The sequence below is a fragment of the Acomys minous genome (genome assembly GCF_964271855.1).
Source record: "Acomys minous genome assembly, chromosome: 1".
NCBI classification, from domain to species: domain Eukaryota; kingdom Metazoa; phylum Chordata; class Mammalia; order Rodentia; family Muridae; genus Acomys; species Acomys minous.
The window spans coordinates 183660904-183684912 of NC_140483.1; the positions used below are offsets into that span (position 1 = coordinate 183660904).

The 24009-nt window shown below is 41.7% G+C and overlaps 1 protein-coding gene across 5 annotated transcripts in view; it reads right to left on the minus strand.

The window, feature by feature from the left end:
• MYSM1 (Myb like, SWIRM and MPN domains 1) overlaps positions 1-15311 on the minus strand; it is a 40153-nt gene extending 24842 nt beyond the window's left edge. For 4 of the 5 annotated variants that reach the window (XM_084795641.1, XM_084795640.1, XM_084795639.1 and 1 more), the window contains exons 1-7: positions 15192-15311; positions 10575-10647; positions 8965-9035; positions 6689-6766; positions 6577-6600; positions 5068-5146; positions 1927-2025 (exon numbers count right to left, since the gene is read on the minus strand). In XM_084795641.1, coding sequence (XP_084651767.1) covers positions 1927-2025; positions 5068-5146; positions 6577-6600; positions 6689-6766; positions 8965-9035; positions 10575-10647; positions 15192-15253 — 486 coding nt within the window. In that variant the 5' untranslated portion in view covers positions 15254-15311. The remainder of the gene's footprint in view (positions 1-1926; positions 2026-5067; positions 5147-6576; positions 6601-6688; positions 6767-8964; positions 9036-10574; positions 10648-15191) is intronic. The other variant, XM_084795643.1, reaches the window with a different exon arrangement.
• Positions 15312-24009: the final 8698 nt, after the last annotated feature.

Sequence of the window (24009 nt, forward strand, 5' to 3'; positions counted from 1 at the left end):
CCCTTACTCCCCTCCCCTATGACTGTGACTGAGGGGACTTCCTCCACCTTTATATGCTCATAGGGTATCAAGACTCTTCTTGGTAGCCTGCTATCCTTCCTCTGAGTGCCACCAGGCCTCCCCATCCATGGGTCGTGGTCAAATATGAGGCACCACTTTCTTATGAATTTTGTAATTTCATTTTTCTTTAAATGTTTGAATTCTACTACAAACACAGACACATACAGACACAGACACACACGCACACACAGCCCCCAAGGCCTCATTATCCAGACACCTGGTGATAGACAACTACACTGACCCCTATTTTTTTGCTATATTGAATAAAGCACAAGTAGAGCATAGCATTTACATTAGAAAAAAGCTCTCACGTAGGACACTTCCATATAATTATGCTTCTAGAGCTTACCTGAACAGTTAGAAATTTTAAGTGTCAAAACCACACACCTAGGTCTGGAGGGGTGGCTCAGCAATTAAAGAGCACTGGCTGCTTTTCCAGAGGACACAGAATCAGTTTCCAGAACCCACAAGGACACAGACACCTGTAACTCCAATTAAGAGGCTCCAATGCCCTCCCTCTTCTGGCCTCTGGGGGGCACTGCATACACTGTGGTAGACACACAGGCAAAACACCCACACACATAAAATAAAAATAAATATCCTAATTCTAAAAAGTGCATAGCTAATACAGAACAAAATATTTGAAAAGATAAAGAACTGACTGGATTATAACTAGATCTTTCTAAACAAGGTTATTAAAATTTTCAGACAGTTCTTTATAAAAATAAAAACGCTTTGTTCATAAACAGATTTCACAACTATGTTTGTTAGAATTTATATCCCCTAAACTCTAAAATTTCCAGAAGTTTCTATAGTGCAAAAGACTAGGTATTTTCCAGAGGAACATTAAAGCTGTGTAACATGCCCTCTCAGGAATACTGTGTGCTTTACGGAATGTAATGAACAACCATTATCCTGTTCTAGCCCTGCGTCTACTTAACAGCAACACTCAGAACAGCTAATGAAGAGGGGGCGGAGCGCTGCAACACGCACCGTCAGCTGCAAGGGGGCGGAGCACTGCAACACGCACCGTCAGCTGCAAGGGGGCGGAGCGCTGCAACACGCACCGTCAGCTGCAAGGGGGCGGAGCGCTGCAACACGCACCGTCAGCTGCAAGGGGGCGGAGCACTGCAACACGCACCGTCAGCTGCAAGGGGGCGGAGCGCTGCAACACGCACCGTCAGCTGCAAGGGGGCGGAGCACTGCAACACGCACCGTCAGCTGCAAGGGGGCGGAGCACTGCAACACGCACCGTCAGCTGCAAGGGGGCGGAGCACTGCAACACGCACCGTCAGCTGCAAGGGTGCTAAGCTTTATTCTTAGCCACCTATGGGTTGCAGACTGGGCATGAATGCTCCAAGTGTTTTTAAAAATTAAAAAACAAAAACAAACAAAAGCAGTGGGCCAGACAGAGAGGGCTTAGCGGGCAATGCAAGCCTGACGAGGAGGTTGGGCTCGGGCACCCACACAGTGGAGAGAGCCTGCTCCCACCGTTGTTGTCTGACCTCTACACTCCTGCCACAGCACACATGTATGGTCACATACACACATAAAGTAAACATAATTAACTTTTTAAGGATTCAAAACGCTTATATGTTATGGGTATAAGACTACTTAGGTGGTAGTGACGGTGCATACCTATAATCTCTGCACTCAGGAGGACTGTCATGTTGCACCAGGGAAGACAGGGCTATATAGTAAGCCCCTGTTTCGTAACAACAACAGCAGCAGCAGCAGCAACAACAACAACAGAGAAAATACAACAATCCAAACTGTACTTATTCTGCATTGAGTATTTGTGCTTACTGACTCTATCTTGAACTTTATTATTATTGTTATTATTTAGGATATTTGTACTCTGCTTACCTTATTTTTAAAGTACTGTCTGGCATAACTCTTCACTTGTAAAACTGTGCGACTTTCAACTAGTGTTGCAATTTTGGTCCACCTTCGGCCAAATTTAGCCTGTTATCAAAATAGAAACAAATTTGTTTTGCATACTTTACTTAGTAATAGTTCAAGCAACTGTCACATTAAAAAAACTAAAATTTATATTTACTTTCCAAAGCACAAAATGAAATCTGATCTACTAAACTATGTTCTTAAAATTCAAAGCACACATTTCTTTCACCTAAGAATGACTTACAACAGCACCAAAGGAGGCTAGGTTACATTGTCTACTTTTTCTTACAGAATCAACTGGATACATTCGGCACTAACTGTAACTTTTAAATTCATAGTTTATATTCCATAGTAACTATTGCTGTCCTATGGCAAGCACTCTACACTGGGTATACAGTACAATGATTTTTAAATTCAACCAGATAAAGCAGACCTACAACCAATGACTCTTTTCTGGGGCCAAAGGCTATCTATACCAAACCCTGGGTGATCCCATGGAGATTTCAAGTGCAAAAACGGAAAATACACAACTCTTAGATATACAATGAACATTTAGGCACCAACTCTAAACCTTGTTTAGTATATAAATCTTCACTAACACAAGATATTTCCCACAGTGGACAGCAACATCCTCCCCATTTTAGAACTCTTACAATCAAGAAAAAGAAAACAAAACAACTAAATACAACAAAGAAAAAATTTCCCTACACTCAGATCTACAGACCAAGCAGCCATGCCTTGTGGTAGTGAAATATCTTAAAAGATCTGACCCAAAAGGCACTTATTTCTGCATTTGTTATTTAGATGAGTGCTTTGTTAAAACTCAAAATTACTTCTGAAAAAATTATTGTAAATTATTTAAAAGTAACACTTAGCTAGTACTAACTAACTGGAGAATCAGTTTCTTGTACTTTGGAGTGAAGGCCAATGCCTTGCTTATCATGAAACACATTTAGAGATAGCAGGGACCTGGATGAAGTGACATCCTTTCAGATAATAGGGGCTTGAACATAAAATTAAAATTGACACTAACAAGGGAAACACAGAAAATATCCAGCAGTTTCAAACTGCAGTAAAGATGCAGCCTCCTGCTAAAAGGAACAGAAGAAAAGAAATCTTCCTTCCCCGTCAGCACCGCCCGGTGAGCTCCTGCCACGCCAGAGACAATCCCATCTGTCGGGAAGAAGCTGTATCATCAATGGGCAAAAGTGGGCAAGCCAAGAAATAAATCGCCCAGTAAATCAAAGGGCTTTCCTGTGTAAGAAAATACTGTTTAAAATATTTTAGTGCACACAAATTTTATATATCTATATAAATAAATTCTCATGTGCTTATAAATGGACAAAAGATCCCTAGAAGAGATAACTGATTACCTCAGAAATGAGAGACTTATTACCCCAATAGCTTCAGGCAAATGTGAGTTCTACATACAAATATGGTCCCTAAAACCATCAGAAATGCCAACAATTAAAAAAAAAAAAGAATCTTAAGTTCACAAACCACTTGAAAACATGAAATATGCATATTTAGTCTTTGAGAAGGGGCAAACCTCAAGGCTATCCATTCTAAATCTCAGAAGTTTTTTAAAAAAACCTCCTGATAATGTATTTGTATTAAAACACCATAATACATAGCTGTCATGCTACTGACTAAAACAATACAAACATTTTACTTCTCATAATTTGTATATGTAAAAGTAACTTTTATTCTCCTTGCTCAGTTGCTGTCTGGGAGGCTCACTACCTTCTCCTGCTAACCTAGGCCTGGCCCTGGAAGCTTCTAGCCTCCACACACTCTAACCTAGGCCCAGACTGCGTTCAGCCTGAGATGCACTACTTAATGAACTCACCCTTTTTTGTTCTTCCTGAGAACTGGGCTGGTTCAACTCAGCTGTTCTGGCTCAAACTCTTCTCCCAGCTGACTTACTTAATCTGGTTTCTATCTCAGCCTGGAATTGCTCTGCCTGGCCTCAATCTAACTCAGCACTCTGCTTTAATCCTCTGGCTTCTTCTCATTTTCTAGTTTGTTCCATCTTCACCTGAGTTTTCTCTCTGTAATCCATCTGTCTATTACTGTCTTGGTAAAATTGCCTCTTAAGTACTTCTCTTTCCTCTCTCTTCTCTTGAGAGTTGGGCATAGCCTATTCTGTCAAATCTTCTCTGATTTGTCACCTTTTCTGTCATGCAGTTATCACTTTCAAACATGGGTGTGTCCTTCTACAAACTAACTCTACCTTCATTTGGGATTAAAGGCATGTACCACCACACCTGGGCCTAAGCTTTTCTGTACCTGACACCTGCTATACCAGCTGGCCTCAAACTGAGATCTGTTTGTCTCTGTCTCCTGGATTAAAGGCGTGTTTGTATTCCAGATGGACCACACAGGCCTAGAAGATCTTCAGGTGTGATCCTTTGCCAGCCAGATCACATGGACCTAAAAGGTCATGTGATCTCTTGCGAGAACAGCTATGTTCTGAATTAACATTCCGCTACATGTATTTATGTTAATAACTCAATTTTAGTCAGGTGTAGCCACACACACCTGTAATCCCGGCACTCGGGAAGCAGAGGCAGGCGGATCTCTATGAGTCCGAGGCCAGTCTGATCTACAAATATAAAGCAAGTCCAGGATAGCCAAGGCCACACAAAGAAACCCTGTCACAGGAAAATAAATAAATAAATTTTATTTTTAAAAAAACATACATAAAATTATAAACTACCTGTAAAATGTATATACAATCTTAAAATCAATTTAGTATAACTGAGTTACATGTACCAGGAAACAAAATATAGAATCTACTTTTGGTAGTTTAAAGGGTAATGATTTAATTTATTAAACATTTCTTCATGTATGAGGTATTTTCAGAATTTGAACCACACATATACTCTTTATACTTCATAGCTTCTATATGTTTAAAGAGATTTCAGTAAACATTCATGCAAAAAAAATGTTTCTGGTCTTCCAAGATGTGCTAAAAATTGTAGACTATGTACAATGCCAAATAGTTGAGTGAAAATGAATTCAGCTGATCTCCTATTGCAAATATACAAAGTTTCTCTTGTTTGCTTCTAGAATAATTTTACCAAAAGTTTAAAATCTATTTACCAGTCCTTGTTCAAACAGTTCTTTCTCTTTTATTGTCCACTTTACTGAATAACTGGCTGGTTTTGTAGGAGCATGTAGCCTGAAGGAAAGGAGAAATTGAAAAAGAAAATATGAAATGGAACATTTTATATTTATGCAGCTTAAGGTTATATAACAGTGGTTCTCAACCTTCCTAATGTTGCGACCCTCAACCACAAAATTATTTTACTGCCACGTCACACTCTAATTTTGCTACTGCGATGAACCATAATGTAAATACTATGTTTTCCCGATGGTCTTAGGCGACCCTGGCCTAGGATTGTTTGCCTCTACAAAGGGGTTGAGAACCGCTGTTACAGCCAGTCATGAGCTAAAGCCAAAACTAGCCAATTACAGAGGAGGAGAGGAAGGAGGCAGCGGCTGCAGCTGGTGCCTCGGCAGTACGGCTCACCCAGTTCCTTATCTCTACCAGAGTGAGAAGAGCCCAAACAATATAACCCTGGGGTCTGAGTGAAGACAACACTAAAAGACATCAAAGGAAATCAGTCTGATAACAAACTGAAAACAAACAACAGACATAACAAACTCTCAAAACCTAAAAGTTTCATCACAAAACTATGACAACTCATGTACTGCTTTTAGATTCTGTCTCACAAGAAGCATGCTAAGGAAGCTCTCCAATTTCACCAGGCCACACCACACCATCTTCTCAGTAACTTCACCCTGTTGTTTATATAGCAAAGCATAAAAGCCAGAGAACGCTCAGTGCTCAAGCTTGTATTTATAAATGCTGAATGGCCATTTTTTCCCCAATTACAAAGAAAGGGTATTTATAAAGCCTTTAATATTTCTAGATTTTTTAAAAAGACAGTTGCCCAAGTTAGCCTGGAATTCACTAAGTAGAGCAAGTAGCCTTGAACTTGTGAAAATCTTGAATCTGCCTTCTGGACTACTGGGATCAGAGGCATACCCAGCCCCATTTTCCTAGGTAATATTTAGAAATCACAGATCTAAATAAAGTGTACAAAGTTAACAGACAGAACAAAAATCAAGTCAATTCATTATACATTACACAGCAGCTTCTAAAGATTTCCCCCTAAGTCTTTACGATACCAGCTTTATTTAAGATGTGATGAATTGACAATAGGAAAGACATTTTTAAAAATTCTGGCAAATAAATGGTAGCATTATATTATGTATTCTAACATCTGTATCCTGTCTACTGAATCAAGAGACGTTTCCACTAACTTTTAAGAAGTTTCTTATAATTTTAAATTTATCTAAAAGTTTTAAAGGTGCTGGAGAGAGGACTCTGTAGATGCAGTACTCAGTGCCAGCACTCACACCAGAATGCAACCACTGCCTGTAACTCCAGCTCCAATGGGCCTGACACCTCCGGTCTCCATGGGCACTTGTACTCACACGCACATATACAGACAGAGACCACACATAGTTAAGACACATACAGGTAAGATAAAAGATCATTTTTATCTTATTAAAAAGGTTTAAAAATATAAAATAGGTACATACATGATTTTTGCTGTTTTCTGAAGGCTGCATATGGGGGGAAAAGAAAGCTTTTAAAGAAGTTTTCTAAAATTGCAATTTAAAAGTTTTAATAGTACTATGAACTGATTTTTACCTTTTTGTGTATTTTTTATCATCTTCCTTTTGATTAACCCAGAATTTTCCTGGAAGTGATTTATTAGACAAATAATACCTGTGTAATTATTAAGGAAACAAACTACTAAAGTCATATGATTCTTACATGACATCAAGTAAGGAGACTGGTCAAAGACATTCATATGTAATCAAAACCCGTCCCCCTCACAGCTTGCCCAGGGCCGTGAGCTCATGCTTTAGGCAGTCCCTGTAGGGATGACCACACACAGAATGCCTGCAGAGTACGCACCACAGCAATGCTGGTTTCCCCTCTCTTTCCTGCCACAAGTGGCTAAGACAGAAAAGCCTCAATCTTTTTCTTTCATAAAATATGAATAATAAAATAGATGGATTTGTTGTGTAGGGTAATTTGGGAACTATGTTTCTGTATTTTTGAAGGTCACAGAGAAGAATTCAGGATTTTTCTACACACTAATACAAATAACATTAAATTTGCCAAGAAACTTCCCCTCAGTGTTGCTGGAATTAGCCTGCTACAAAAGTGTTCCCAAGTCTGAGCAATTCTTCATTTAACGATTATCAACTACATGTCAAACAGTAGGTGGTGTTCTAGAGACAAAGAACATGTAAACGGTCCTCTCTGTTCTCTCCATGTGTGCGCGCAACTCTAATGACATGCCCTGACGTGGGCAAGGGAACGAGTGAGTACTGGTGGCCAATGACCTAGAACTGTACTGTTCAACCTGGTGGCCGCAGCCACAGTCAAGCATTTGGAGCACAGCTAGAATTAACTGAGATGTGGTGCTAAAATAAAATGAAATGCACCGTGGATTCTACAAACTTAGTAACACTCATGATGTTTTCCCTCGGGGCTGGGCGATGGCTCAAGCACTGCTTGCTATGCAGTCATGGGAACCTGCATCTGGACCCCAAGGACCCGTGTCAAAATTGAAGTGCAGATGTTTGTGCACATCCAATCCCAGCACTGGGCAGACTCAGCTGGCTCTCACAGCTTTAGGCCAGCTGGCATGCTTAGCCAGATCAGTGAGCTTCATGCTCATAAGAATTCTCACCTCAAAATGTAATGTGGAGAATGAATAAAAAAGACACCTTGTCAACCTCTGGGGTCTACACACACACACACACACACACACACACACACACACACACACACACACGGAAACAATGTTTTCATATAAACTAATATTTTAAATAAGATATACTGTTAAAAGTGTAAGATAAAAATTCACTTATTTTATTTTAAATGAGGGCACTGGAGACTGAAGAGAGCGTATGTGCCTCTCATTGAAAAGAATAACCTAAGCAAGACCTGCAACGTTGGAGCAGAGTTCCATAGTTAGGAGACAACGAATGGCAACTGAAGATACAGAAAACACTTTCAAATTAACAGAAGCAGTTGGGAATACAGATAACAGAAATTCTGGATTAAATAGTAAAGAGGGGGGGCTGGAGAGATGGTTCAGTGGTTAAGAGCACTAACATTTACTCTACAAGGCCTGAGTTCAATCCCAGAAACCACACGGCAGCTCTCGACTGAGATCTGACAACGTTATATGGTCTCCACAGGCACCAAGAACACAAGAGGTTCAGAATACATGCAAACAAAACCATGCATATTAATAATAACAACAACAACAACAATAACAGCAATAATAGTGGCAGAAATCCATAAAATGCACATGAAAAAGTTAAAACCAGCCACTATTCATTAGTTGTCTTTAAAGGCCAGAAAAATCAGAAATTATTGTTTAATCCTCTAGTTTGACACAAAAGGCCAAGTCTCAGAGAAGTTAAAACTGACACAAATCAGGATAAACAGTCAATTGCTGAGGCACAGATAAAGACCTGGAGGAGATGAGACTGTTTTGTCATTTAAAACTCCTCTCATGTAATGTCTACCTACACAGTATCATGTGAAACTTTCCACATGTTCTTGAGCCTTGTACAGATAAATACCTCTGAGTTTTAGCTGATATTGTTTTGAAAAACGGAAGCCTGGAATTAAGGTTCTGACTTAAATATTCTACCATTTCTATGCAACATGCATACTCTGCATGCTGACGTGGCTGACAATAAAAACTAAAATACACTGCGTCAGTCTCAGGCTCAGCAGTAAAACATGCTACTCTTTGTATAGATACAACATGAAATTATACAATCAAAATCTGTGGCCAAACAATACTATCTAATAATTCCAGTGGCTTCTTCTGTAATGCCTGCATTGATCCATTTAACCCTGAAACTTCTACTCCTCTCATAGTTGATGAAGGATACTCTTCTTCCAACAGCATTTTCTCAATGACAGCTCTGTTCTCATCACTGATGGTGCTATCCAGAGTCCAAGGCTTTAAAAAAAAAAATAAAAAGAATAGAATGTATAACTATATATTTCATTACTTTAAAAGCTACCTTGTTTGTTGAGTGAAATGCATGATTCATACACTGACAGCTACAACTCACTGGATGAGCATATAGCTACATTTTCATTTTCACAACCACCCAGAGACAGGCATGAATAGTTCCCAGCAGCATCTGTAGCACTGGTGGCATTCCGAGTGGAAGAGAAGAAACCTCACACTATAGTCTGTTGGATCCCAAGGCTCATGCCCCTTACCTGTAAGCAGCAACAATGGCCACCGTGCACAAAAGAACTCTAGGCTTCAGGCATTTTGCTGAATGATTAACCTGTTTCCAAAACTCATTTGTTTTTCTCCAGCCAAATGGAATAACCATACCTATTTCAAGTCTCAAAGTTACACAACGTTCAACCCTCTTCCTCAAGCGCCACTCTATTAGGGTCACCACCCACAACCTCTCCCTCTGAATATCTAACTGGCTTCTCAAACAAAACATCAACAACAGAATTCCGTATCACTTGGCCCCACCTGCCTTTCCAACTTTGCAAAGAGCACTGCCAATCACCAGCTACCATATAAACAGCCAGGAATCATTGTGGAGTCCTTCCTTTCTCGTCCATCCCCACATGCAATCCACTAACAGCTCTACCTTCAAAATACAATTCAAATGGGTCACTCTTCTGGGACATAAAGGACCAAGCCACTATCAAAAACCTTGCTTGGATTATTGCAAACAGTTCCTAACTAGTACCTCTGTTTCTACTCTCGCTTCCCTCCAGTCCTTTCTTTACCACAGCACCCAAAGCATAGCTGACAAACATGAACCTACTAGTCTACACTATTGACTCTGCTAGTCTGAAAGCTACAGAACTCTTTCAATGGCGCCTTGGTTCACTTCAATATTAAACTGTCAGTGTAAGCCAATGCTTCCGCGCTCGCTATTCCCTCTGCCTAGCAATGGTAGCTCTGTAACTCATTTATCCACTCATTTTCTCCATTACAGTTCAACTTATGTGTCACCTCCTCGGTGTCATTTATTGACTTTTCCTCAAGCATACCAACATAGTAACCTCAGGCAACATTGCTTATTTCTTTCGCAATCTACAAATGATTTGTCTGCCTATTTATTATCTGACTCCTTTTTTGTCTATAATCAACGAGAGCAAAGTCACGCATCTGTCTTGATGACACTTGCAGCGTTTTGACCTGTCCTACTGTCTGGCATGGGTAGCATGCAGTCACTGCTGAATGAAGACGTGAACTCTGGTTAAACTCATCTCTCACGGACAACTGTGAGAAGTGCTAAAGACCTGTACCTAAATCAAGCTGAATTTAAATTTATTTCTCAAGTGATCTTTTTCTTCATAGTTGAAAAAGTAAGGTCCTCTATTTTTAAAGGAAGTATTTCCATGTACTACCTCTGTGATTTTAGAGAATTAGGCCTCAGTTTTAAAAAAGAAAAAGGAAAAGAGGCACCCTGGGTGGACAGCGACCAGCAGTGTCAAGTCAGGGACTTCGCATACTTACAAGACAGCCGTTCTCTCTTCTCCACGTGGAGTCAAGATAGTGATCTTGAAAAGCTGATGTATTTTCATCATTTCTGTAATAAATACAAAAATTAATAGAAGTGCTATTACATACATTTTAGGCTGTAATTTGATAGGAAGGGCTGGCCAGCTGTTGGTACTAAGCACCTCCTCTCCTTAACAACCGAACACTGCAACAGCACCTGCTCCACTGTGCTAGTCTGTGAGGGGAAAACTGTAATGCAACACAACAGCCACAGCATGCGGAGACCAAGAGCAACCACTTGAATTTTGCCTAATGAGCACATGCATGCACACAAAAGGTAATGAGTACATGCATGCACACACAAAGCTAATGAGCACATGCATGCACACATAAAGGTAATGAGCACATGCATGCACACATAAAGCTAATGAGCACATGCATGCACACATAAAGCTAATGAGCACATGCATACACACATAAAGCTAATGAGTACATGCATGCACACATAAAGCTAATGAGCACATGCATGCACACATAAAGCTAATGAGCACATGCATGCACACATAAAGCTAATGAGTACATGCATGCACACTCAAACACTACAGTTAAATCTTTTAGAAATTTCAAAGCCAAAAAACCCACCACCTTCAACATGAGGAAAACAGTAGAACTAGATGTAAGAACTAAAATAAAAAGTACTGAAGGAATTTAGCAACAGCTTAACTTTAAAGTAATTTGATTTCAAGAACTTCTGTGTCCATGAGAGATCAAGTCTATTAATTCTGTCATTTCACTGAAATAATAAGTGCAATCTATGTCTCACTTGCAAGAAGACTCAACAGTCAGACTGTAGGGAGCTCTCAAGCTATGACATAACCAGATTTAATTTTTGTCTTTTGTATGTTTGAAGCTATAATGTTTCCTAGTAAAATTACTGACTTTTTCCTGTCCTAACCTAGTGATAAACTTACTCTCTATGAAATGAAAGCCATTTCTTCATTTGTTGATACCAATCAGCCTTAAACCCCTGTCAACTGAGATTCTCAAAAGCCTAAATAAAGGCTTCTAAGGCTTGTGTCAGCACAAGGGAATCTTTGTACGAAACAGCTAGGTCTGCCAAGAGTGTACCTTTTCAAGTTCACTGCAGATATATTTCCATGCAGTACACCATAGTTAGGATTAGCAACATTTACTCTCTGATACATGCGTCAGAACACCTACCTGAATCTCCTTAAGTACAAGTTACATGGTTAAACTTAAAACAACCTTTCCCCTCAAAGCTGCCAGGCTTCAACTGTTTCCTCTCTTAGCCCCTGTAACCTCAATCTCTCTAGTAATCCAAGCTACAAATCTGAGTTTGCCCCATAGTTTCACACCTTAAGAGCTTTGCAGGGTCAGTGCAGGAGAAAAAGCTGGCATCATCTTTACCCTTGTCTATTTCCCTCTATGAAAGACATACATAAGGTTTACTGTCTGTTCCGCCCAACAAGAACTAATAGTTTTATGACAGCAGGGACTTTGTTTCCACAGTTGCTATGTACACCCAGGGATGACATACAGGACGGAATCAACAGCTGGGTGAATGAGTGAACAAGGCAGGTGGGTAATGGATCAGAGGTCCGAAGTAGTTAAGGAATGAAGACTTCATCACAAAACCACCCAGGCATGGTGGTACTTCATTGTAATCCTGTAGGGGACGGGCTATATGGCCAATGCTCAGCCATCTTGTCAGAGCCTAGATTCTTATTTCTCCAGCAGTCTGCCATTTACCAGGCACCAGCTGACCCTGTCGTGGTTCAGCAGTTAGACTAAAGGTAAGATTTAGACGGAGCCACACTGTTGTGGTTTAACAGTTCAATTAGATAAAGATAGCAAAATATTCGGTGTGGCAGGATGTTGTGACCTGCTTGGAATTCCTCGCATCTTGAGATAGCCTACAACTGGGTTGCCATAGCAATATGCTTCCCTGCCCTCTGCCTTATAAAAACTATGTGAAATTTCTCAATAAACGGGGTTTGATCAGAATGCAGACTTGCCCCCTTCTTCGTGTCTAGTGTTCTGTCTCTATACAGGAAAATTTTCCTCCCGAGCGTTAGTCGAACCCCGGCGGGCCGGGGCATAATCCCACAATTTAGGAGGTAGAGGCAGGAGGATCAGGAGTGCAAATCACAACAACATCCAGCCCAGCCTAAGCTCTATATGAGACCCTATCTCAAAACAAAACAAAATATAGCCAGGGGTGGTGTTCCACACCTTTAATCCCAGCACTTGGAAGGCAAAGTCAGGTGGATCTCTGTGAGTTCAAGGGCAGGCAGGACTCTATTACACAGAGAAGCCCTGTCTTGAAAAACCAAATCAAACCAAACAACCAAAAATTAAATATTAATAAAATAAGCATTTTACCTCAAAATCAATTGCAAAGTGAAGGTAATAATTATGAAAAATACTACCAAAACATAGCAGGAACTTGCATAGCAAGAAGAGTGTTGTTTGAGGAGATAGTTATTATCAATACTTATTAATAACTGATCAGATGGAGAAGAAGAAAGATGGCAGAAGGAAAAGGGAGAGCTGAGGTGTGTGCCTTGAGGCTGGATGGGTGCTGCTGTCCTGTACTGAACTAGGGACTGCTGAGACAGGTCTTAAAGGAGAAGCTGATACTGTGATGGTGACGCACTAGTGAGACACACAAGTGCTGGTGGATTCCAGTTAGAGTCCCGATAGGACCTGGGTCAGTCAAAGATTAGGGAAATAAAAACAAGTATTGGGCTGAGCTTGAGGAACCGTATCTTTATACATCAGAATGGCAGGGTAGCAAGACATCAAGCTAACAGAAATTAAGTCATGAGAGACGCCAGGCTTAGAGTTATCACTAGGTATGTCCAGTGAACACAAGTCTTATGGCAAAACACCCTTCATCAACATTAAAAAGGGTTTAAAGTATCCAGAAAAGGAAGATGAGAAGAAATAGTTGGAGGAAACCCAAAATGCAGTGTTTCCTTTTGGTACCTGGCTGGAGAAGTCTCAGGCAGGAGGCAGGTAGGCCAGCCATACCCTGTACCAAGTAGGAACTGAAAGCTGCTGTGAGAACCTGGCATCCGCTTTGACTAATGGCACCTTAGTTAGCCTAATGCATGAGGCTAACATTACAAATGTCACCAGGAGACCCAAATGACAAGAAAATGGTACAGCAAAAAAAGCTAAACACAAGCAGAAAAGTTAAGATAAACCTATGAAAGAGGCACGTAGCCGATGCCCTCTGGCAAGGTGAACTGCGGCTGGGCGTGGTGGTGCACGCCTTTAATCCCAGCCTCTAATCCCAGCTCTCAGGAGGCAGAAGCAGGTGGGACTGCTGTGAGTTCAAGGCCAGCCCGGTCTACAAAGCGAGTCTATGACAGCCAAGGCTACATAGAGAAACCCTGCCTCGAAAAAAACAGAAAACAAACAAACTCCAAATTGCCCTACCCACTTAGCTTGCAGACTTGCAAAAGCTAAATCAAACTCACAAGCACTTGTTCAAGACTGAAAAATTACCCCAATGTAAAGAGTTATTGTTATATCAAGCTATCTGCATACCTTCGAAGTTCTCTGCCTACGAACTTTAGAGAAAATAATTATATGAACTTAACCACCCCTCACATTTATAACACTTAAAGAGTTCACCGGACTTTTAAAAATGCTCCTTATGTTGGTGCCTCATTGAAGACTGGTACTCTATAACCGAGCAGCCCTCCTGTCAAATGAGTTACATAAGACTGAACCATATAGGCCCCAAATGGACCAGTATTAGTAACTGCAGAGTTCAACCGAGTTTTAACGAAGTTGCTGACATTTTACAAGTAATGTAATTGGTTGCATTTACAACTCAGGTCTTCTGGCTTTTACCTGAGGTCTGAGTCCGAGCTCCATTACTTAAAAAGAGGGATATTTCTTGCTTCTAAGACAAGGGGTCAAAGCAGGTTCAGTTTAAAACCACACTGCCCGTCCTGCAGGCACTGGCATTTAACCATACCCCTCACTGGGTCTTCACTATGTTATACCCAAGACAGTTTAAAAAAAAAAAAAAAAGACACACCTGCTGAGCACTTTACATATGCTAAAGCCATCTTTTATAATTATTTCATTCGATGCTCACAACAGTAAGATCGACACAAGCCTTGACCACGGTCATAGTGACAGTAAACAGGAAGAGAAAACGCAGAAGGAAAATCTGAACTGTCCAACTCTAAAATCTGGACCCCTTAAGTTAAGCTGCCTCCTCGCGAATTTTTACAACTTGCCCTGAGAAGGAGGAATCAAACAATTGACCAAGGTCGCTTGCAGGCTTAGGACCAATGTCTATGAAGTCAAGGCCTGTGGACTAGATGCCAGTGCTCCAGTTGCTGTGAGGAGCCTGAGATAAAGCGAATGCAGGAGGGAATCTGAATTGGAACAGGTCCACTGTGTTCCAGAAAGCGGAGACAAACAGCCCAACCCCGGGCACTCGGTCCCAGCCGGGGATCCCGGACCCGGCCGACTTCCGGCCTGCAGCCGCCCCGATCCCGACGCCGTCCACGCGGACCCTCGGCCGACCGCACACTAAGGCCCTCGCCTGGCACCGCCCGGCCCGCAGGACCCCGCTCCGCGCCTCACCCGGGCTGTGCAGCCGCCGCCACATCTCCTTCCACATCCACATCCGCCTCCTCCGCCTCCATGACTGCACCTGACCCGGCCGTACTCGCGAGATCCCGCGAGATGAGCAGGGGGCAGGGCCTGTAGTGTGACGCGCTACCTGGAAGGCGGGGCTTCCGGGGAAAGGTCCGAGTTTGCGAGTTCTGGGAGTTTACTGTGAAAGCTTCTGTCCATAGGACAGAATGGGTAATCTCGCTTCTCCCTGTGAGATTCCTCACAGCGGGTATCTCTCCTTTCGGGCGTGAGACCCTGCTTTGTGAACTGTGAATGTGGCAGCCACTGACTCTGGTTGTTTCACTCGCTTGCGCCTACCCACCCCCAAACCCACCCGTCCTCCACAGTGAATTCCCAGACTAAGTGCAGGTTTCATGAATTTTACGTCACGGAAAAGGAAATAGGCTCAGAATGTTGACGTGATTGTCCAAGCTTAGAGCTAGGAAGACAGGCCTTTTAAACTCTGCCCATATACAAATCTTTGCTGGGAATCTGTGGAGCAAAGAACGGAATGGTTTCCCAAGAAATTAAATACAGCCGCCATGCATTTCTGCCTTAGACTCTGTCTCTCTCGTAGTTAGAGTCCTTGCCTCACTGTCTTCTCCCCTATTGGACTGTGGCTTCCTTAAAGACAAAGCTTGTCTGGTAGTCCTTAAACTGCCAGCACTCAGTGTGGTTGCTCAGCCCAGCTTTTCTGTGTATATGGCAAACCCATGCAGGACAGCAGCACAGACTAAAGCTCCTCACCACTCATTGGGCAGACAGCATAAAGGATACAGCCTAGGGAACAGCTGTGGGTAGATAGGCCGCTGGGTCGGCTCTGCCCACCTTTGTGATTAAGCAAACGTAATCACAAAACCTAGAAGGACTGAACTGTTTCCGGGTAACTTAACTGTATTATCACCTTCAAGTAGTATGCAGAAATAAAGGGATAGAAAGTATTCAGCCTACAGCAAGGTAAAGTTACAATGTCTGCCGTCCAATAGTTAGACACTCAAAGAAGTAAGAGGATATGAGCCATAGAAAGGGAAGAGTGACCCACTGAAGTCCATCTGGTTCTGACACAGAGGTTAGAGTGGCTGGGCTTGGACATTATCCATCCGGTACTGACGTGGGAGAGTCCCTAGGCTAGAACATTGAAACAGACATTCTAATTGTACTCTATGTACAGACATGGAAGTTAAATAGAAACATGGAAAATAGAAAAAGAATGACATTGATCATTTAGAAATGTGAAGTATACTTCCAGAGATGCAGAGCACACTTGATGAGACTAGTGAAAGATATTCCTGAAAAATCAGTGAACCTGGTCATATAGCAAAACAAATCATTCAAAATGAAATACACAGAGTGATATAAATAAACAATAATGGGCAATAGTCACTGAGCTGTCCCATGAACAACTTCAAGCATTCCACTATTTATGCAGTTAGAATCTCTGGAAAGCAGGTCAGGAAAACAGTTAAGAAGATAATGACTGGAGACATATCCTATTTTGAGGAAAATTATTATTAATTAATGGATTCAAGGAAGCCCACAGGCAAACAAATGAACTGTACTAAGGTCAGTTATAATAGAACAACTCAAGAGCCAGGAGATAAATGCTTCCCTTTGGCAGTAAAATTTCTTGTTGAGAAAAATGGGATCAAGAAGGTTGTAAAGCAGTATGGGTAAAGTGCAAGGAGGAACACAACTAGTCAGCCCAAAGATCTATTTCTAGTAAACAATCCTTCCAAAAATGAGAAGAACTGTTACATTAAATTGTATTCAGCCTAGGAAGCTGAGAACTGACACAGAGAGACTGAAACATACTTTAAAGCTGCAAGCACTGCATGTGGGCACAATCTAAAATGATTCTAATCTACTCGTAAATTAACGTAAACGACTCTAAACCTCATAGCATACATATATCCCAAGCACTTGCCAATCTGATCCTGGGGCTGCTTCTCTCCTCCTTCCTCCTCAACTGTCCACCACCTCCTCCTTCCGCATGCCCTCAACTCCCAACCATCTTTCTTTTTCCCTCCCTCTCAACTGTCAATTCTTGGCTCCACCCCCTCTCTAGGAAGCCCCGCCTTCCACTTCCTGTCCTTCTGCCCAGCTGATTGGCTAAAGAGTGCTTTATTGATAGTTGTTGCATCCACTCAAGGCATTCCTCCACAAAGAGCCCAAAGAGGTTGTTTTGTTTTGAGACAGGGAGGGCTTGCCATGGACTCACGATTGTCTTGCTTCTATCACCAGAATTCTGTTCTGTTCGCAACAAAAAGCTTTGGAAGATATACAAATAAAGGCTTTGGAAGATATACAAATAGTAAAAGATCTTAAAACATTAAACAACATCCTTCAAGAAGGACTTTTTATAAAATGAAGCTGGTACACATAGGATCCATCTATAAGACTCGTGTGTGTGTGTGTGTGTGTGTGTGTGTGTGTGTGTGTGTGCGTGAGCATATGTGTATGTGCTTTTTGGTGGCTGGAAGTGAATGTTGTATGTCTTCCTCTATCAGTCTCTCACTGCACCTGGGGCTCACCAATTCAGGAGTACTAGCTGGCCAGCATGCTCCTATCTCGGCACATTTCACCAAACTCCATGGTTTACCTGGGTGCTGGGGATCTGAACTCAGGTCCTCATACTGAGCAGCAGGCACTTTACTGTCTGCGTCATTCCTCTAGCCCCATATGCAAAATGTTTCCTTTGTATTTAAATCTAAAATTATTGACTCTTAAAAATTAGGTCAGGCATGATGTGGTACATGCCTGTCAAATCAGTGTTCTAAGATGGAGGCAGGAGTATCAAGTCCAGCTTGAGCTAATAATAGAATGGTGACGAGGGTAGTGATGGTGGCCATTGTGGTGGTGATGGTGGTTGTGGTGGTGATGTGGTGATGGTAGTGGTGGTGGTTGTGGTGGTGGTGGTGATGTGGTTGTGGTGGTGATGGTGGTTGTGGTGGTGATGTGGTTGTGGTGGTGATGTGGTTGTGGTGATGTGGTGATGGTAGTAGTGGTGGTTGTGGTGGTGATGGTGATGGTGGTTGTGGTGGTGATGTGGTTGTGGTGGTGATGTGGTTGTGGTGGTGATGTGGTTGTGGTGATGTGGTGATGGTAGTGGTAGTGGTTGTGGTGGTGGTGGTGATGGTGGTTGTGGTGGTGATGTGGTTGTGGTAGTGGTGGTGGCCATTGTGGTGGTGATGGTGGTTGTAGTGGTGGTTGTTATGGTGGTGATGGTAATGATGATGACAACTAATGAAGTATGAGATTCATAAAATATATGACATCAATGTATAAAGTCTACAAAGAAAGTTATTACCTTGACCATATATGGAATCAACTAAAACCTAAGCAGTTGGCCATGCCTGCAAGGGATTTTCTTGATTGGACTATCTGAAGTAGGAAGGTCCCTCCTAAATCTGGGCCTCACCTTCTGGTCACAGTCCACATGAAAGGACATGGAAGAAGAAAGCTTTTGCTTTTTGCCCATGCTCTCACTGGCAAGTTCATGTATCCTGATGCTCAGGCATTCTTTCACTAGTATTAGAACAAGTTCTTCAAGATTCTAGCAGACTGAGGACCACCAGCTCTCTAGGGATCCTCTATGACCCCAGCACCAGATTGGGACTGCTTAGATATCTAGTCTAATGCACTGAGCAACTGCCAGATGTGGGGCCTTTCCATCAGGAGACAGCCGTGGTTGGTAACCAGACCACAGACTGAAGGTCTCTCTCCTCACCCCTCTCTCTCTCTCTCTCTCTCTCTCTCTCTCTCTCTCTCTCTCTCTCTCTCTGTGTGTGTGTGTGTGTGTGTGTGTGTGTATGTCTCTTTCTGTGTCTCACTCTCTCTGTCTCTGTCCCTCTCTCTGTCTCTGTCCCTCTCTCTGTCTCTCTCTTGTCTTTTTGTCTCTGTCCCTCTGTCTCTCTGTCTCTCTGTGTCTGTCTGTCTCTCTCTCTCTGTCTCTCTGTCTGTCTGTCTCTCTCTCTCTCTCTCTATCTCTCTCTCATTCTACCAATACTATTCATCTAGAGAACCCTGGCTACTACCCTGCCTCCATTTTGGGATGAGGAAACAATGACCCTGGAAATTATTGTTCCATGGTTAACAAGTTTCGGAGCTGTCACTCCAGCCCAAGCCTTCCTGAGTCTGCTTGCTGTGTTGTATGTTCATATTACAGAGGAAAGAGGAGATTATTTTGCAATGTTTATATAACTTGGTATTTTACCATTTGGTCTAAAATTAAATAACACATGGATTGTTTTTCTAGTTTGAGGTATTTTAATCTAGAAATGAATAAAGAGTATATTTTGAGGAATGCAATCTTGTTGTGAGTTTGCACATCTTCTAATGTGAACACCAATGTCCTGTTTCCTTTCTTGACTTGAAAACAACATTATGAGGAGTCACCAACACACTCCTGCATGTGGCTAGAGGAGTGTCTAGTCAATAAAGTCCCCATCTCATTTTTCACCTTCACTACTTTTGACCCCACTAGACAGACAGTGTATTCATGTGCTGCTTCTCTCTACTGCTAGGGAATGAAAAAATGACTATGTTTGTTTTGAAAAACAATGTATAATTGCACTTTTAATTCAGAAATTCTGGCATGTTAATGTTTATGTTAATTAGTTTGGATTCTAAAGTGCTTTAAAAGCAGACAGCGCCATACAACTGCTCTAATATTATTAGTTCCTCATGAGTGGAAATGATTGCCAGGGATTTAAAAGAATTCCCATCTTAAAAACACAATAGCTAATGAGCAGAGAGGAAGCTCAATTTATCTATATAGAGGTGACAAGATGGATGAATGCAAACATAGACTTATGGACTACACTTGGCAAGGACTAGATACGGCTTGAGGTTTGCCAGGAAATGAAGCTGCGTTTTTCCCTCTCCAGTTCCCTGAAATCACATAAGGTAGCTACTGAAAATGCAGTTTTGAATGTGTTGTGAGGAATGTTTGTCAATGTCCTTACATATTAATTATAGCAGTGATACACCTACTGACATTAGTTGGAAGAGAATAAACGGAGCCAGCATTAATGAGCTCCTACTGTGTGCCAGGCATTTTATGGACATTATTTCTTTATAATCAGGCAACAGTTCTCTGAGGTAGGAATTGTTTCTCTTTGCAGATGTGTTAACTGAGGCTCAGAACAGTCGAGCCACTTATTCAAAGAAAGGCAGCTAATTATCTTTTTATTGTATCATGGAGTCTGGAGTACCAATAGCATCATTCTGACCTAAGCCTTTTCTTCCCAGCGACCTCCAGTGGCAGGAAGAGCTCCAAGTAAATAGACAGGCTTGGGTCACATGCCAATCTCGAAACCAAGAGGATTCAATTCCATTAGGCTCTCATGCAATAAAGGGAAATGATGACCCTCAAGCCAAAACGAGGCTATAGTTTTAGAGAAGAGGGGAAAGGTGGTGGGCAGGCAAAACAGCAAATTCCCACTGTGCTGTTCTGTACTCTAACTCTCCTCTGGTCCACTGTCAACACTAAAGACTCGTGTTTGTGTTACGTCATGAAAGCCATTCAACCTCTATACACTTCTGTTTTTCCATTTCTAAAATGAAAATGATTAAATGGTTAAAAATAAAAAAAAAGACAGTGCCTCCCAGAGGGAGCAGTATTTGATAATTCATTCACGTCCTAGACACTTACTGAACATTGTTGTCAGTGAAACAGCAAGGGGTGTCGGGGTTCCTGTAGGCTCGTGTGTAACTGTAAATGAGGTATGTATGGAGTGCAACCAGAATGTTCTTCTGCCTGGACTCTATACCCGATCTCACGCTCCCAGTCTGTGCATAGGCTCTGGGGTTTGGGCTTCCTGCCTGCCTTTAAAATGGCTGCAAGCTAGGATTCAGCTCTGAACTGCTGCAGCCACTCTAAAATTCGGGCTCAGAGTTGCTACTAGGTTTTCAATTTTTCCTTTAAAAGTAAACTAGAGATCAACATTAATTCATGAAAACCTGTTCAAAATTTTACAAACGATTGAGCCGAATAAGCATTTCTGTACACACTAGCTGTTAGTCACCATCTTTTCTTATGCTCTGTGTAAGAGGTCATTGTTTGGTTGGCTGGCTGACATGTCTGTCTGTCCCACTATTTTAAGCATCATAAAGTTGGGAGGCAATCCTGTTTTCTTGGAATATACATCATATAGCACTTTTTTGGTATATAGTGGGCAGTTTGTAAGTTTTGTTGGATTAATAAATAGGGAAGAATGAGACCAGGATTTTTAAACATTAAATCTAAAAGTGTATTAGTTTTTCTTCATTTATTTGTGTGTGTGTGTGTGTGTGTGTGTGTGTGTGTGTGTGTGTGTGACATGCATCATTTGTGTGTGGTCATCAGAGGACAACTTGGGAAAGTCAGTTCTTTCTTTTCACCACGTGGGTCCAATGGATTGCCAGGATGGGAAGTGATCCTCATGTACTTAAGGCGTCTCTCCCACCCCTACAAAAAAAGTATTTATAAACAACATAAACTGGGGAATTGACACTGAAGAGTATCAATTTGGATGGTCACTAGAATTAGACAATAACAGATGTTAGACAAGACACGGAGATATTGGAACACTTGTGCATTGCTGCTGTGACTATGAAATGGTGGCATCATTATGGAAAACAGTATGATTGACCTCCAAGATTAGAAATAAAATTACTATATATTCACCAGTTTCATTTCTGAGTGTATATAATTCAAAAACTTGAAAGCAGAAATTTCAGATATTTATACCAATTTTCATAGCAGTATTATTCATAAAATTCAAAAGATAGAAGCAACCCAAATGTCTATAAATAAGTAAATAGGAAAAAGAAACATAGAATACAGATACAATAGAATTTTACTCAGTGTTAAAGGGAAAGAATGGCGCAAGGCTGTCACTTTGTAGCTGGTTTATCTCATTATGTTAAAGCCAGTTACAAAACAGCAATACAATAGAATTTTACTCAGTGTTAAAGGGAAAGAATGGCGCAAGGCTGTCACTTTGTAGCTGGTTTATCTCATTATGTTAAAGCCAGTTACAAAACAGCAATACCGCGATACCTGTGTGGGTTTCTAGTGCTCTCAAATTCCTAGAGAAAGAAAGTAGGATTGTGAATTTTGAGAGGTTGGGGGCGAGAGAAATGTGGCTCTGGTGTTTTGTAGACACGAACCTTCAGTTTTGTAAGATGAAATCAAGTCTGTAGATGGATGACTGTAATGGCTGCACGCCAGGAATGCACTGAACACACTCAGCGTGTGCTTACAACAAGTTCAGACAATAGATTTTACTATATATATTATGTCAGAATTTTAAATAGTGGAAATAAAAACGGCATTCCAGAGCTGAAAAGAGAAGTGCACATATCTTAACCTAGGAGCTATTTCCATTTGATAACCATTTGCAAATGAAAATTCAGTTTCCTCCAAGAAGTCTCACTAGGGAAACTGACTAAGGGTAGGCTCATGCCCAGAAGTAGATGGACAACAGAAAACAGACCACACTAGCATCCTTGGATGTTCCTTGTCTCATAATGCCATGTCACGGCTCTCCTTTGTTTAAAAAACAAAATTTTATATTATTATTTTTAAACATTTTTATCTATCTATCTATCTATCTATCTATCCATCTATCCATCTATCTGTCTATCATCCATCTGTGTATCCTTCTCTTGCTTTACCTTACTGGTCCTTTGCATATATATTATGGCTTCCAGTTCAGTGGGTTGGTTTGTTTTTTTTTTTTTTTTTTGGCATTCCTGAGTGTGTAGAAAAGTGGGTCTATGTTTCTTGTTACTTTTCATGAACTCTTCCTTCTCTTTGTTTGTTTTGTCCAATTCCAGTGTGTTAATTTTTGTTATATCATATCATATTATTATTCATTAGAAGCCTGTTTATTTTCTGATGAGAGACAGAAAGGAGGTGGATGTGGATGTGAAGGGAGGCAGGGAGAAGCTGGGGCATACAGGGAGAAGCTGGGGTGTGCAAGGAGAAGCTGGGGTATGCAGGGAGAAGCTGGGGCATACAGGGAGAAGCTGGGGTATGCAGGGAGAAGCTGGGGTATGCAGGGAGAAGCTGGGGTGTGCAAGGAGAAGCTGGGGTATGCAGGGAGAAGCTGGGGCATACAGGGAGAAGCTGGGGTGTGCAAGGAGAAGCTGGGGTATGCAGGGAGAAGCTGGGGCATACAGGGAGAAGCTGGGGTGTGCAAGGAGAAGCTGGGGCATACAGGGAGAAGCTGGGGTATGCAGGGAGAAGCTGGGGCATACAGGGAGAAGCTGGGGTATGCAAGGAGAAGCTGGGGTATGCAGGGAGAAGCTGGGGCATACAGGGAGAAGCTGGGGTGTGCAAGGAGAAGCTGGGGTGTGCAAGGAGAAGCTGGGGTATGCAGGGAGAAGCTGGGGCGTACAGGCAGGGAAAACCATAATCAGGATATATCACAGGAGGAAACAAATCTATTTTCAATAAAAGACAAAAATAAAAAATAAAGGGAGACAAAAATCAAGACAACTATGTTTAGGTAACGAACTTATTCTGTATTGTGTTAAGGACTCTCCTAGTCTCAGGGTGAGCTTGTGCTGGCTCCTGTTTCTATATTGCACATTTGATAGACTACATATGCACAAATCCTAGCTTAGTGTTCTTCCCCTTTTTGTCTGAGAAGCCCCCTTTCTACATGAAAAATCCCTTTGGTTGCTCCCCTTCCTCCCTGCCTTATAACCCCGCACACTGCATGCCTGTGTCAGAGTGTTTCCACTGAACCTTGTGATCATCTGTGCCCATAAACCTGGGAACTCTTTTAGAATAAAT